At 37.7% G+C, this 16,930-nt stretch overlaps 1 protein-coding gene across 1 annotated transcript in view; it reads left to right on the top strand.

The window, feature by feature from the left end:
* FOXJ3 (forkhead box J3) overlaps positions 1 to 16,930 on the top strand; it is a gene marked incomplete at its 5' end in the record, with an annotated part of 143,181 nt that overhangs the window by 116,351 nt on the left and 9,900 nt on the right. Inside the window, 3 exons of the mRNA XM_006839826.1 lie at positions 5,669 to 5,843; positions 8,892 to 9,305; positions 12,525 to 12,626. Coding sequence (XP_006839889.1) covers positions 5,669 to 5,843; positions 8,892 to 9,305; positions 12,525 to 12,626 — 691 coding nt within the window. The remainder of the gene's footprint in view (positions 1 to 5,668; positions 5,844 to 8,891; positions 9,306 to 12,524; positions 12,627 to 16,930) is intronic.

The raw sequence follows: 16,930 nt of genomic DNA, 5'->3' as shown, positions 1-16,930 counted from the left end.
GTTTCTGGACATGTGCAGATATGGTCATCAGCTTCTGTTTTTTAGGCATATTCAGGGGTTATCTGTGGCCTTAATACTTAGATGGGTATGTATTTTGGTATTTTTTATGCTTTCTGATTGCCTCCAGGGAGATATGATCAGGAAATTGGCTTCCCTTTTCACTCTTCTTCTTGAGAAATTTCAGGATGCCACTGCTGGTCATTTTGACGTAACTTAGGATTTAATTTTTGGCTTATTTCCTTTTCTGTCTGCTTGTTCCGCTCCACAATCCCTGTTCAGGCCTTGTTTCTAGTTGTAAACAGTTCAAGGCCGGCTGTGGCCATTTGGTTTTAATTGGTAACTGTCTTTTTAAATTTCGAGGAGATCTGTGAGCATGCGTAGTAGAACCCTCCAAGGGTGGGGCTGGGGCACCCCTATAGTCACCAGAATGGAAGTGCAACTCAGGCACCCCTATGGTGAACAGAATGGAAGTGCATAGACAGCAAGGGACCAATGAACAGCTACCAAAAGAAAAGAATGTTCACACCTTTATCTCTGCGGTTCTGCCAGGCATCTGTGGCCATTCTGATCCTTCCCCCGCTTGGTCTCACACAAGATGGCGGCTCCTGGAGCAGCTGAGCATCCCGGACTAGAAAACAATGGATTTCTTGCTTCTGCCACAAATTTCCCAGCTGTAAGCCTTCCAACCTTCTAAATATTCCTTTATATGTGGTTCAGAGTTCTGGGACCATCCCCTGAGCCTGCTTTGTCAGGTGTTCTGTGTTGTTGGCGGAGCTCTTCACTGCACTTCCACCCAATTCGCCATCTTGTTTGTTCCACCTCCTTGCCTTGTTTTGACTGATGATATGGAGCTTTTCCATGGTCTCTTTCCACAAATGTAGTCAATTTGATTTCTATGTATTCCATCTGGTGAGGTCCATGTGCATAGTCATCTCTTAATGCTGTCTAAAGATGGTATCTGAAATGAACAAATCGTTGATTTTTCAGATTTCTATCATCCAGCATCATTTCTATCACCAAGGCCATATTTTCCAACTACTGATCCTTCCTCTTTTCTCCCAACCTTTGCATTGCAATCACCACTAATGATCGATACATCCTGATTGCATGCTTAATCAATTTCAGATCAAAGAAGTTGGTAGAATTCTTCTAGTTTATCCTTACTGGCTGTAGTGGTTGGTGTGTAAATTTAAGTAATAGTGGTATTAACTGGTTTTCCCTGTAGTCGCATGGATATTATCCTATCACAGACAGCATTGTACCTCATGACTTGATCTGGATATGTTCTTTTTGACAATGAATGCAACACCATTCCTCTTCTGTTTGTGATTCCCAGCATAGTAAACCATGTGGTTGTCAGATTCAAAATGGTCAATAGCAGTCTATTTCAGCTCACTAATACCTAAGATATCGATGTTTATATGTTCCATTTCATTTTTGAAATTTTCTAATATTTTCCTAGATTTATACTTCGTTCATTCCTTTTTCTTATTTTTAATCCATGTTTACAGCTGTGTCTCTTCATTTTTTTTGAGTTGTGCCCCATTAGCCAATGAAGGTCCGGCTAGCTTTACTCCCACCGGCTTTACTCCATTCGCGTCATCACGGTCAACTGTACGTTGAAGAGGCAGCTCTTTCCCAGTTGCATTTTGAGTGCCTTCCAACCTCAGGGGGCTCATTTTCTGGCACTATATCTGATATTGATTCTCTACTATTCATAAGGTTTTCAGTGACTAAATATTCTGAAATAGTTCGTCACTCCTTCTTCCTAGTCTGTCTTTGTCTGGAAGCACATCTGAAACCTGTCCACCATGGGTGATCCTGGTAGTATTTAAAATTCTGGTGGCACAGCTTCCAGAATCACAACAACTCACAAGTCATCACAATAGGACAAACTGACAGAAGAGTGGTGGAAAGGTTAGTGTTAGGATAGACTATATCTAATTATTAACTAGTGTGTTATTGTTTTAATTTTGATCTAGAAAAAATAGTTACTTATGTTGTGGCGCTATAGGATCAGCACTGGTTTGTGAACCACAAAGTCAGCAGTTCAAAACCACTGGTTCCTCTTCCAAAACCTTATACAGGGTCTATATGAATCAGAACCCACTCATGGCACTTGACAACAACAATATATATAAAAGGACTTGTATGTAAATATCCTTGCCTCTGTGCTGATTTGTCACCTGATTACAAGAACATAATTCTTTGGTTCTCTGGTGTTTCTTTTCATACCATCTGGCAACCAATCCTCCTCCCTCATGTACAGAAGTGAGCCCAAGAGTCAAACACACTGTTTATTGATATTTGATCTTTACTGATCACTCTCTGTTCCAGGACATAGGAAAAAATATATAAAGGACAAAGATATGAAAGGAGGGACCTGAAATAAAGTAGTGCAAAAGGAACAAAATAGAGAACAAAACTAAAATTTACAGTGAATCCAGAAAAAAGAAAGTTGATTCTGAAGTACTGATTATTAGCCCTCTTAGAGGGAATAGTTACTCAAAGTGCAGAAAAAATAGACAAATAAAAATGATGGAAAAGATGGTAGATACAGAAGATTGAGAATTACAGGTTTTCCTGCAGAAAAATGTCACAATAGTTAATAGAGAAGCTCTTTTTAAAAGAAATGTAGATTTAAAGGGTTAATGGATGTAGGGAAATTTAATGAAAAAACTGAAACATCTGGATATATGGCAAATTTTTTAATTGGAGAGTATGTAAATATTCTGGGTGAAAAAATAAACTACTCTTCCATAATACTAAATGCCATTATTTTCTGGTATTTATGCAGAGTTATGAGAAAATTTTGAGAGAATTTGCTTAGTTTAATTTTCATTTTATATGTTATCTATGACTAACTACTACTGATCACATTGGGAAGAATGGGCATTCCAGAACACTTAATTGTGCTCATGAGGAACCTCTACATAGACCCACAGGTAGTCATTTGAATAGAACAAGGGGCTACTGAAGGTTTAAAATCAGGAAAGGTGTGTGCCAGGGTTGTATTTTTTCACCATAATTACTGAGTCTGAATGCTGAGCAAAATAATCCAAGAAGCTGGATTATATGAAGAAGAACTTGGTATTAGGATTGAAGGAAGACTCATTAACAGTCTACAATATGCAGAGGGTTCAACCTTGCTTGCTTGATTGAAGAGGTCTTAAAATACTTACTGATGTATGGATTGCACCTCAATGTAAAGAAAAAAATCCCAACCACTGGTGCATAAATAATATCATGATAAATGAAGATTTCAATTGTCAAAGACTTCATTTTGCTTGAATCTGCCATCAGCACTCATGGAAGCAGCAGACAAGAAATAAACAATGTATTTCATCAGGCAAATCTGCTGCACAAGACTTCTTTGAATTGTTCAAAAGCAAAGATATCAGTTTGAGGACTAAGGTGCTCCTGACCCAAGCCATTGTATTTGCAATAGCATAGTCTCATATGCATGTGAAAGTTGGGACAATGAATAAGAAAGACGGTAGACATTATAATTTTAAGTTTTGACTCTGGAGGAGAATATTGAAAGTACCGTAGACTGCCAGAAGAACAAACAAATCTGTGTTGGAAGAAGTACAGCCAGAATGTTCCTTGGAAGCCAGGATGGCGAGACTTCATCTCTCATGCTTCAGACATATGTTTAGGAGAGATATGTATCTGGACAAGGACATCATGCTTTTTAAAGTGAAGGGTCAGTGGAAAAGAGAAAGACCCCCTCAACGAGATGGATGGGAATAGTGGCAGCAGCAGTGGGCTCAAGTGTAATAACAATTGTGAGGATGGCACAGGACCAGACAGTGTTTCATTCTGCTGTGCGTAGTATCTCTATGAGTCAGAACTGACTTGATGGCACCTAAGAACAACAGTGTGAAAGCCAGAGAAAAATTTATCTGTAGATCTTAGAAAATACCCTAATTTTGTTTTCATATGCCCTCTCTGGAAAAATTACGTAGCTGTTCAAGAGATGAATCAAATTAAATCACTCAGTAATGATGACATAAAAGAACTAGTTAGAGTATTGAAACAAATTAAGACTTAATAATTGTAAGTTGTTTTAAAATAATTCATATGTAAAAATTTTATCCAAAAGAAAACAACTCTGAAACTTAAAGAACAAAGTTTATATCGCAAAATATAATAAAAGAAAAATTAAACGTGTATAGAACTAGATGACAGTATCACCCCGATAAATGCCAGAGGGTTAAATTTGTCTTTTAAAAACGGAAGATTAAAAAAAAACAAAAAAACAAATGGAAGATATTGTAGACTGCTTTTTTTTTTTTAACTTAGAAAATGGCCAGGTATTCCATAAGCAGCAACATGGTGGCCGCCACTGTTTGGGCATGTCATAGTTCTGTAGATTCGGCTGTAAGGACACAGTGAGCACAGATAGAGTGAGCCGGTGTCATTACTTACACGGACATTGTAAGTCAGAACAGCAGATCAGCTCCCCATTTCCCACAGAAATACAGAAAACCAGAGGGATGGGATGACAGCCTTCATGAGTGGTGGACCACTCTGTACTGGAGAAACAAATTCCATACCACATTAAGCCGTCATAATATGCAGCTGCCCTCTAATAGGAGATGTAGTAAATCATGTACCTCATTAGGCCCAAGTTAAGAGATGACTTTCTGCTATAGAACACTACACAGCCTCCAGCAACATTGGGAGGTGGGTAAGAAATAGCAAATAAGAATTTGCTCTTCATAAGATTTTCTGTCATCCCATGCTCTGGAATAATCACAGGGTGTTCTACCAATGCTTAGGTCAGCCTACTATTGAGTCTTGTCTACATGGCCTATATGTAAGGCCACCAGGGTGCTGTGTGGAGCTGTTTCCATATCGAAGTTCTTATTCTTCTGTGTTATCCCAGACCACTTATGAGCATCATTTTGAATGGCTGTATAAATTTCCTATGTGTGTTCTTAACTTTTCAAAGCATTAACCAAATATAAGCTTTAAGAAATAGAACTGATTCTCGTGTATTTTACTAGTAGTTGTACTGCCTTCATATATAATTCTTAATTTTTAAGTGTTTATAGACCTTTTTTTCCCCCTTAGATCAAGGCCCTGGTTTATTCTACTTTTTCAAAATTTTCTTTGACTTTCACCTGTTAATTTTGATTTTCCCTTCATTTTATTGCTGTCTCTTTTTAACTTCTCCTAGAAGTGAAGAATTAGGTGTATTGAAGTTCATTGCTGCTTTGGTTGGGTGCTCCCACAACCTGACTAACAGTCCTCACAGTATTCGAGTTAAACATTTGATCACTTGAATAAATTAATGAGAATTGTTAGTAGCTTTATAATACAGTAGAATTTGAGATGGAACCATTTGTGCAGAAACCAAAATGAATATTCTTCAGAATTGGAAGAGTTTTGTATGATTTTTTAAATAATTTCTTTGAACTCTTTCCCCTCCTCTGTGACATATGAAGGTTGGATTTGTGTTTTATTGTTCCTCAAGCTCTGATTGAACAATTTTGTGTTCTGTCCATTATGTGTGTATACCAACACTTAACAGAATGAGAAAGCCAAAGACAGGGAAATCCTTTCCTTTGGTTTCACTATTTGCACTAATGATTTAAGTTTTGTGTAACACTCCTATTCTGATATAGAGCCACTAATCAGTAGTGTTTTTATTTAATGTTAGGTGACCAGCCATCCAGAACCAGTCTCTCAGTCATTAACTCCTCAGCAGCAGCCACAGTACAACCTCCCAGAAAGAGACAAACAACTGCTTTTCTCAGAATACAATTTTGAAGATCTCAGTGCCTCTTTTCGGAGCCTTTACAAGTCGGTCTTTGAGCAGTCACTTAGTCAACAAGGTGAGATTTCTACTGAAAAGGTTTTTTGCGTTTTAATAATTATTTTCACAGAGCCAACTGTTAACATTTTCTTAATATTAGGACATCGTCATCATAAGCAAGCTTGAATATTTATATTATTCCCTTGTGCCTTTGTTGTGCTCTGTATGTATTTATATCATGGCACAAGAATGGCAGATATACGTTGTCTACTTCACTGATTATTAGTGGTGACCTGTGGATCATTGTGTGAAAGCATTCTGATGCTGTATCTATGCTATGTAGGAAAGAAAAGTGGTTGCATGTTGGTGCATCTCAACCAAATGCTAGACTGTTGCTAGAATGTGTTTCGGTTCCCCTCACTGGTGGTTTACAAATGTAGCCAGAGTCCTGTGATTGAGTCAGTAGAACACTAGCTAGAATTTGTTGTATACTTTACTATCGAAGTATTTCCTAGTTACTTTAGCAGATTAGCTATTTATATCTTTATTCAAGGAATTCGCCTGTAGCTTTCTATTATAATGGATGCTACCACTTTTTAATCCCTGTCCTTAAATATGTACCATAGTTATGAAAGTTAGAAATTATATATGTTATGTATGAGTATTAGCCAGCGGGTGCAGTTGTTGTTGTCAAGTGTCATTGAGTTGATTACGACCCACAGCAACCTTGTATATAGGGTTTCCAAGGAACAGCTGGTGAGCTTGAACCGCTGACCTTGTAGTTCAAACGGCTTTGCAGTCTGGCGCATTAACCCACAGCGTCCTACCAGGACTCCAGCTGGTGCAGTAGATAGCTTTTTTTTGGTTCATATTTGAGTTTAAAGTATGATTCATCAATTTTCTAAAATTGTAACTTGTCAATCTATAAAATTAAAAACGAACACAATACCCCTCTAAGTAAATCCAACCTCAGTGATCATAACAGTTGTATTAGCTTTAAAATAACAATGGCAACAATTTATGAAGACCATAATGCCATTTCATTGCATTATAATAAAAAGAAAATTGATAGGAATTCTGGGTTCTAGCCCAGGTTCTTGGGAATGAGGTGTTGGATAAGCACTAGACTGCTAATCACAAGGTCAGTGGTTTGAGCCTACCAGTTGCTCCACAGGAGAAAGATTAGGATTTCTGCTCCCATAAAGATTTACAGCCCCAGAAACCCTATACAGGATTGCTATGAGTCGAAACCAACTTGACAGCACTTAGAGTCCAGGTTCTACCTTAAAATCAGCTGCACTAACTTCACTTCTTTGATCCTCAGTTTACCAATTTGTAGTATGGAAAGAATTGGACTAGATTAATGGTTTTTTAAACGTTCCCTGCAAAGCCTTTGACTTTTGTTAAAGTCTAGGGGACTACTGGGAAGAAGTAAGTGGATGAAGAGGAAGAGCTACTAGTAGGTTTCTTTCCCTAGCTTCAAAAAAAGCCACTTTATGTTTATTGGTTTTACATATTGAGCTTCTGAGAGAGATACTCTGTTTTATTTTATTTTAAAATAAGAGATTGAAATGTTGGTATAGGTCTTATCTGGGTTTCCTCTTTAAATGCTTCGGCTTTGTTGGAAATGGTTGATTGGCTGGTTGGTGGTGTGCTGTGGAGTTGATTCTGACTCATAGTGATGCTGTATAGGCTTTCTGAGACTATGAACCTTTAGGGTAGCAGAAAGCCTCATCTTTCTCCTGTAGAACGGCTGGTAGTTTAAAACTGCTGACCTTGCGGTTAGCAGCCTGAATCTTAACCCACTACAGTACCAGAGCTCCTCTTGGAAATATAAAATTACTACAATAACCCTAAAATGCCCTTATCAAAGATAGCTTTCCTAGACCAAGTGAAGAATGTATATGAACATTTCCACCTATAAGACATTAACTTAATAGGTTTTAAGATTGTTTTGAAATGCACTCAAGTACAATTTTAGTATTAATGACAAGTATAAGAATGATTTTATTTTTGTTGAGAACTTTGGTTCTTTTACTGACAGGGATTACTATGTAGGGCTGTCTTGTTTCCATTTAAAAATTCTTTGTGTCTGATTCAGCAAAACTGTATGTGGATCATCTGTTGAGATATGAAAATAGCTTAGTTGTATAAAAGCAAATGTTGCAATAAGATTTATTAAAATGAACCTCTACCTGCAAACCAAACATACGTTATTTTTAACATTAGGCACTTCTGGCCTAATCATCATCTTCATCATCATCATCATCATAGCAGCTAACATTTACTGAGTTCATCCTGCATCCTGCACTTGCACCATGGCATTTAGTCCTCACAACAACTCTTTGAAGTAGGTACTGTTATTATACACATTTATAATTGAGCTAATTGTGGCTCAGAGAGATTAAGTAACTTTTTAAAGTTACGTAGTGTAAATGGCAGTGCAGACACTTAAATCCTGTACTTTCTGGTGCTAAAAAGTGTGCACTCTTAATGCCTAAACTGTACATGTCTCAAGAATATTATGTAAGAGTAATGAAAAGGGAAAGTGGAGATGACTGTTTTGTTTTCCTTAATCTTAAAGATCTCAGTCACTTTGGACTAAAGCTTTAGAGTAGACAGAGATCAGAAATACTAACTGGGTTTGATTCATGCCTCCTTTTCTTAAAACCTTGGTTGTCAGGCCTACAGAAAACCATTCTGAGTTTGACCCAACACCTTTCCCACATGTTCCCTAATATTAACTCATCTTTAGTACTCAATTCAGATATTGTCTTTTCAAGAAGGGTTTCTCTGTATAGCCTCTTAATACTGAACAAGCAAGAAGCAAATTTGTTCCTGTAATCTCTATATTCCTCTGCCTTAGTATTTATATTGGTAGCTATTATCTCTTTGATTGTCTGTCTTAACTAGACCATGAGCTCCTCGAGACTAGGGAGTGATGTTTTTTACTCTTTTCAGTAACTTCAGAGTCCATTGTATGGTGGATCATCCATAAATATTTGTTAAACTGAACCAGAGTTGCTTCCTGGCAGTATATACCTTTATTTTGTAAATAATTGTACAAATGTTTGTCATAAAATATAACTGAAACTGACCACAAGTGACTTTGCTCTCTCTGTTTTAGGTTTGATGAACATCCCTTCTGAATCTTCCCAGCAGTCCCATACTCCATGTTCCTATCAGCATTCTCCTAGCAGTACAGTGAGCTCTCACCCACACAGCAACCAAAGCAGTCTGTCCAACAGTCATGGCAGTGCCCTCAGTACTGCTGGCAATAATTCAGTTGCACAAGTTTCACTGTCCCACCCACAGATGCACACACAGCCGTCTCCACATCCACCTCATCGACCGCATGGTTTACCACAGCATCCGCAGCGTCCCCAGCACTCAGCACCACACCCGCAGCAGCACAGCCAGCTCCAGTCCCCTCACCCCCAGCACCCATCTCCTCACCAACACATACAGCACCATCCGAACCATCAGCACCAGACGTTAACACATCAAGCACCCCCACCCCCACAAGTATCCTGTAATTCTGGTAAGTTTTTGTCTCCTTGCTTGCATTTGGCTAACAATGAATTGGGATCTTTTTTATATTTTTTAATTTGGGGTTCATGTAGTCTTTATTACTAAAGCTTTTCTTGTCTGACTCTTTTCGTTTCCTGATTTAAGACTTATAACTCATTCAATCCCTAGATCCATTTGGAGATTTTCTTGCTTGAACTTTATTGTGGCAACATGAGCATACTAAGCAATTCTTTCAGGTCTTGGTTTTGCTTTGTCCTATCAGATACATGTGTTTTTGTGGGGATTTGAAAGGAGACCGGAATGTTTAGATATAGTGTGGTGTAAAAGAAAGATCATTAGATGATGTCGGAAAGACATATATTGAATCCTCAACTGGCATTTATGACTTTGCACAAATTACTTAATTTCTTTTAGCCTTATTCTTTTCATCTATAAAAATGCAGCTAAAATAGTCTGGCATACAGTGTTGAGGATCATATTGAGATGACAAATATGAAATGCCTAGACTAGTATCTTGTATTTAAACCCAAAACCTCTGCTGTCGAGTTGATTTTGACTCATAGCAACCCTGTGTAGGGTTTCCGAGTTTGTAAATCCTTACTAAAGCAGAAACCTTCAATTTTCTCCTGCTCAGTGGCTGGTAGGTTTGAACTGCCAACTTGTGATTAATAGCCCAGTGCTTATGTATTCAGTAAATGTTAAATGTTTCCTCTCTTCCCTTCTTGCTTATACCTGCCAAGTAGTTCATCTTAGAATGATTAAGGAAGGAAACATAAAGATGGTTTTTTTTTTTTAAGATTGGTGATTTCTGGTGAGCTGCTTAACTGACATTACACACAGGCCCGGCAGTCTTTGCTTGCCCTGCATAACTCCCAAGAGTGCTCTGGACATAGACAGTAAGGTGTATGGGGCCCCCTGGAATTGTGCAACCTTGCCTCACCTTGCCTGGGTCTCTACTCTTCAGCCATACTGATGGGAGTTTGATCCTGGAGGGATAACTTCTAAATGTTAGGAATTGCTAGGTTTTTTTTCACCAATTAAAACTTGATCATTGTTTCAGGCTACTGTCAGGGAATGGGTTTTAGGTAGTGTGTGCATACATACTGTCTCATATTCTGACTTAGTTATAAAGCTTTTCTTAAACGTTTCTGAAACTGTATATTTACAAAGTGAAAAAAGTAATGTAAGGTTTTCAGGATAATTAAATGAGATGTAAGGTACAAATATGCATACTAGGGTCCCTTGAACTCAAAAACAAAATCTGCTTCCATCAAGTTGATTCTGATTCATAGCAACCCTGCATAGGGTTCCTAAGACGAAATCTTTACGGGAGCAGACAGCCTCATTTTTCTCCTAAGGCTGGTGAGTTTGAACTGTTGACCTTGAAGTTAGCCGCCCAGTGCTTAACCCACAGTACCACTAGGGCTCTTGTAACTTAGTAAGTTCTCAGTAAGAGTTAATGTTACACCACTGACCTAACCTATCCTTTAATTATCCATGAAGATATTTAGGGTCTTGAAAGTCTGAAATGAAAGCTTTCTTCATAGTATTTTTTCTTGTAGTGTTAACCAAAACAACAAACAAAATCCGATGCATATTTTAAAAATGTGATAAACTATATTTTAATTTGTGTGTTTAACAGTTGATTTTGTTTTCCTGGCTATTTCTAACTAGGCTCTAGAATATAACTGAAAGTTGGTTATATACCTACACCTTGTTGGTCTGACATTCACATATACGATCGTATTGTGCGTTACCAGTGTACATCCAGGTGGAAGACGAGCAACACTGACTGATGTCAGGGCTGTCTGTCAAGCTGGGTGGGCTGACAGCAACATAATGACGTAATTTGGCATTGTGTAATGATGTAATCATCTTCCATTTTGTGATCTGATATGATTGTCCTCCATTTCACATAATGCCAGTTTTCATATAATGACCTGGAATCTAATAAGTGAGGAGTTGGGGGTGTATCCTGCCTAAATGGGATATCTCCTAAAACGTGTTTTTTAGTTGCATGCCTAGAGAGAAAGGTATATATGTGTAACACAGTCCCTGTTCTTAGTAGTTCTGTTTTATTGTTATTCCTTCATTATGATCTGTCTTTTGAAGTTAGTATGTTCTTCAAAAATGTAAGCCTATTAATATAGTCTGGAGAAAAGAGTCATGGGAGAGATTGTGTATCAGAAGAAGTCTGTGGTGCTCCTTTCGTCAACCCCGCTTCTGAAAGGTCACAGCCTTGAAAACACTGTGGGGCAGTTTCACTTTGCACATGTGTTGTTGTCATGAGTGGGAATTAACAACAACAGTGATTGCCAGTAGGACAGGGAAAAGTACTTCTGCAGCTGAAAAGAATCCTTGATTATAGCAGCCTATTAACAGAAGAGAAAATAGACTTCCACAATGCAGTTAGGAATAATCATTGTAGCTGTGATAATAATAAATTTCTCATTTATAAGATGTAACTAGAAGTTTTGGTATGGTGCTATAGGATAAGCACTAGACTGTTAACCAAAAAGTTGGTGGTTTAAACCCACCCGTCACTTTTCAGAAACCCTCTATGCAAAGTCACTATGAATTGCAACCAACTTGTTGGCATTTAGCAACAAGATAGGACTATGCAGGTTGTCTTTGACAGGGAAGGAATGGAAAGAGAGAACTTACAGTTGTTTGAGCGCCCATATATGTAGCAGACAATTTGGAAACATCTCATAGTTCCTTCACAAATGTGGTATAAATTACCAAATTTTATAAATAAGAAAAGTGCAACTCAAATAAATGAAACAATTTGCCCAAGATCACACTGTGACCCTATAGGACAGAGTAGAACTGTACTGCATATGGTTTCCAAGACTGTATATCTTTACAGAAGCACACTGCCTCATCTTTTTCCCCAGGGACTGATTGGTGAGTTTTAACCACTGACCTTATGGTTAGCTGCCACCAGCGTTTAGAAAACCTGGGTTAAAGTCTTAGCTTCATCATGGCAGCCTTACTAAGTTATGCCACATTTTGGGGTTTAGTTTCTTTTATTTGTAAAATAGAAGGAAATAATACCTGCCCTGCCTACCTCTTAGTGCAGATCATCCCAATACATGAAATAATAGATATGAGTTCCTTTGTAAAACTGGACCAGAATCTGCCTATGTCAGCTCATTTTTGTTTCTTAACATACACTTCAAACGTTCACCATCCAAGATTTATAGTCTTGTCAATATTACTTTCATAGGTGTTTCAAACGATTGGTATGCAACACTTGATATGCTAAAAGAAAGCTGTCGAATTGCCAGCAGTGTGAATTGGTCAGATGTAGACCTTTCACAATTTCAAGGTGAGTATAGTTCCCTTTTTCCATAAACCAAATTGTATACACGAACTTGTCTTTTTGTGATAGATAAGTTTCTTTGTAGTGAAATACTGCTGTCTTTGAAGTAGAAAGAAACATCCTCTTATATAGCATTTTTTTAAAATTGTAGATTTTGTGAAGGTTTACAGACAAGATATTCAGTTTTACATTCAACAAATATGCTTTGTTGCAAATCAATGATTATATTCCTCTCCATTCTACAAAAGCCTCCCCATTTCCTACCTATGGTTGTTTTTGTTGTTGTTAAGTGCCTTTTGAATATCCTCCTTCAAATCCCTATATATTTGTGGCATATATAAATATATATATATATTCCACTCTTCCTCCCATACCCATTCAGCCCATGTCTTTGTCCATGTATCTACACACAGAACACTGTTGTTCCAAGGTTATATATATACCTCCATTAACATATATGTCTCCTTTAGCCTTTGTGTACCTCCCTGTGTATATAGCATTTTTTTTTTTTTTTTTTAATGTCTTGGGATCATGCTGTTAGGTGCCATCGAGTCCGTTCCGACTCATAGCAGCTCTGCATAACAGAATAAAACCCTGCCCAGTTCTGCGCTGTTCTCACAGTTGTTGTGATTTAGCCCATAGCTACTGCCACTGTAACAATCTAACTCATTGGGGGTCTTCCTCTTTTTTTGCTGACCCTCTACTTTACCAACATAATGTTCTTTTCAAAGGACTGGTCTCTCCTGATAATATGCCTAAAATATTAGCGGTGAAGCCTCACCATCCTGGCTTCTAACGAGCATTCTGGCTGTATTTCTTCCAACACAGATTTCTTTGTTCTTCTGGCAGTCCATGGTACTTTCAATATTCTTCCCCAACATCATAGCTCAGTTGCATTAATTATTATACGGTCTTCCGTGTTCATTGTCCAACTTTCGCATGCATATGAGGCATCTGAAAATACTGTGGCTTCAGTCAGGCACACCTCAGTCCTCTTTTGCTCTTTAATGATTTGAAGAGATCTTGTGCAGCATATTTGTCTAATGCAATACATTTGATTGCTTGACTGTTGCTTCCATGAGTGTTGTTAGTGGACCCAAACAAAATGAAATCTTTGATAACTTCAAACTTTACTCCATTTATCATGATGTTATTTATTGGACGATTTATGAGGATTTTTATATTCTTTACATTGAAGGGCAATCAAACTGAAAGCTGTGGTCTTTGATCTATATCAGTAAGTATTTTAAGTCCTCTTTTCAGCAAGCAAGGTTGTATCATCTGCATATCTCAGGATATTAATGAGTCTTCCTCCAATCCTAATGCCATATTTGTCATATAGTCTAGCTTCTTGGATTATTTGCTCAGCATACAGATTGAATAAATGTAGGTGAAAGAATATAGCTGTAGCGCACATCTTTCTTGATTTTAAACCATTCCGTATTCCCTTGATCTGTTTGAACAACTGCCTCTTGGCCTCATGAGCACATTTAAGTGTTCTGGAGTATCCATTCTTTGCAGTGTTAACCAATTGTCATGATCAACACAGTCAAAAGCCTTGCATAGTCAATAAAGCACATATAAACATCTCACATCAGCAGTGATATCCCTAGTTCCATATCCACTTCTGAATCCATTTTGAGTTTCTGGCAGTTCCTGTGAATGTATTGTTGCATTATCTTCAGTAAAATTTTACTTGCATGTGATATTAATGTATTGTTCCATAATTTTTGCATTCTTTTGGATCACATCTCTTTGGAATGGCACAAATATTGATCTCTTCCAATCAGTCAGCCAGATAGTTGTCTTCCAAATTTCTTGGCACAATTGAGTGAGTGCCTCCAGTGCTGCATCAGTTTGTTGAAATATTTCAATTAGTATTTCATCAATTCTGGAGCCTTGTCTTTTACCAATACCTTCAGTGTACCTTAGACTTTCTTCAGTTCCATCAGTTCTTCATCATATGCTGCTTCTTGAAATGGATGAACATTGACCATTTCTTTTTGATACAGTGACTCTGTGTATACCTTCCATGTTCTTTTGATGCTTCCTGAATCATTCAATATTTTGTTCATGTTGTTTGTTGTTAAGTACTGTTGAATCGGTTCTGACTCATAGTGACCCTGTATAGGGCTTCCGAGGAGTGGCTGGTCTTACAGCAGAACTGCCGATCTTGCAGTTCAAGCAGATCTTGCAGTCCAGCTCATTAAGCTGCAGTGCCACACCAGAACTTCTGCCCATAGAATACTTCAATATTACAAGTTGAGGCTTGGATTTCTGTCTTCAATTCTTTGAGCTTGAGAAATGCTAAGTGTGTTCTTCTCTATTGGTTTTCTAACTCCAGATCTTTACACATTTCATCATCATACTTGACTTTGTCTTCTTGAGCTGCCATTTGAAATTTTCTGTTCAGCTCTTTGAATCCTCATTTCTCTCAGTCGCTTTAGCATCGCCACGTTGGAGTTAGTTTCCGAGTCTCTTCTGATACCCATTTTGGCTTTTTCTTTCTTTCATGTGTTTTTAATCATCTTTTGCTTTCTTTCTGTGTAATATTCTTGATGTCATCCCACAACTCTTCTGGTCTTCGGTCATTAGTGTCTAATGCATCAAATCTGTTCTTGAGATAGTCTCTAAATTCAGGTGGGATATGTTTAAGACTATATTTTCACTCTTGTGAACTTATTTTACTTTTCTTCAGCTTCAGCCTGAACTTGCATATGAGCAATTCATGGTCTTTTCCACAGTAGAGCCCTGGCCTTGCTTTTGCTGATGATGTGGAGCTTTTCCACCATCTCTTTCCATAGATATAGTCAATTTGATTCATGTGTATTTCATCTGATACAGTCCATGTGTATAATTGCCTTTTATGTTGTTTTGAAAAGGTATTTACAATGAAGTCATTAGTCTTAGAAAGTTATATCATGAGAACTCCAACATTTCTATCACCATTGCCATATTTTCCAACTACTGATCTTCCTCTTTGTTTCCAACCTTTGCATTCCAATCACCAGTAATACGCTTTAATTGCATGTTTCATCAATTTCAGACTGAAGAAGTTGGTAGAATTCTTCAATTTCATCATCACTGGCTTTAGTGGTTGGCGCGTAAATTTGAATAATACTGATACTAACTGGTCTTCCTTGTAGGCATATGGATATTATCCTATCACAAGCAGTGTTGTACTTTAAGATTTATCTTGGAATGCTCTTTTTGATGTTAAATGCTACATTATTCTACTTCAATTTGTTATTCCTGACATAGTAAACCATATGATTGTCAGATTCAAGATGGCCAATACCAGCTCACTAATACCTAGGATATCCGTTTTTATGTGTTCCATTTCATTTTTACAACTTCCAGTTTTCCTAGATTTCTACTTTTTACATTCCATGTTCCAATTATTAATGGATGTTTGCAGCTGTTACTCCTCAGTTTGAATTGTAGCTTATCAACAAATTAAGGTTTCAAAGGTTTTATTCAATTTGTGTCATCGTGATCAAGTCTACTTTGAGGAGGCTCTTGGATTTTGAGTGCCTTTCTAACTTAAGGGGCTCATCATCTGGCACTATATCTGACCAATTTCTGGTGCTGTACTTGATGTTTTTGTCTTTCAGCGCTGTATGTGATAATGTTCTGCTGTTATTCATAAGGTTTTCAGTGGGTAAATATTCAGAAGTAGTCCATTTCATGTTCCTCCTGCTCTTAGTCTGGAAGCTCCACTGAAAACTTTCCGCTGTGGGTGACCCTGCTGGTATTTTGCATGCTGATAGTATAGTTTCAAGCAGCACAGCAACATGCAAGTCACCACAGACGAACTGACAAACAAGTGGTGGATTGGGACCATTGTACTGGATCATTGTTGTTAAGTGCCATTGAGTTGGTTCTGACTCATACTTAAAAACAGCATCTTGCAGAATTCCCAGTAAAGTCTCTGGGTCAATTGATGTAGCATACATAGGATCACAGACAATATTTCTGAAAGAAATTTGTACTATTTAAAAGAATTAGGCTCTAAACAATTTTAAGTTGTTATTCATTTCATGGGTAAATCACTACTCTAATTCTCAATGAAGCAATAGAAATTTTGTGGGCTCAATAAAACTATATCTGGAGAAATGGAGTGGCTGGGGACTCTAGACCCAGAGAGTGGGGCTGTGTGCTGATGACTGGGGGGCAGGCTTGCAGGGTATACCCTTTGGTCAGTTGATGATGCATGGAGGGGATTGTAACCATGGCAATAAAATGATATACGTACGATAGGATGAATGCAAAGCTAATGTTCTCCCATGTAAACTATCACATAGCTCATA

This window comes from Chrysochloris asiatica, unplaced genomic scaffold (genome assembly GCF_000296735.1).
Source record: "Chrysochloris asiatica unplaced genomic scaffold, ChrAsi1.0 scaffold00026, whole genome shotgun sequence".
NCBI lineage: Eukaryota > Metazoa > Chordata > Mammalia > Afrosoricida > Chrysochloridae > Chrysochloris > Chrysochloris asiatica.
The sequence above is the reverse complement of the archived record's forward strand: the minus strand, read 5'-3'. Positions and strand labels throughout refer to the sequence as shown.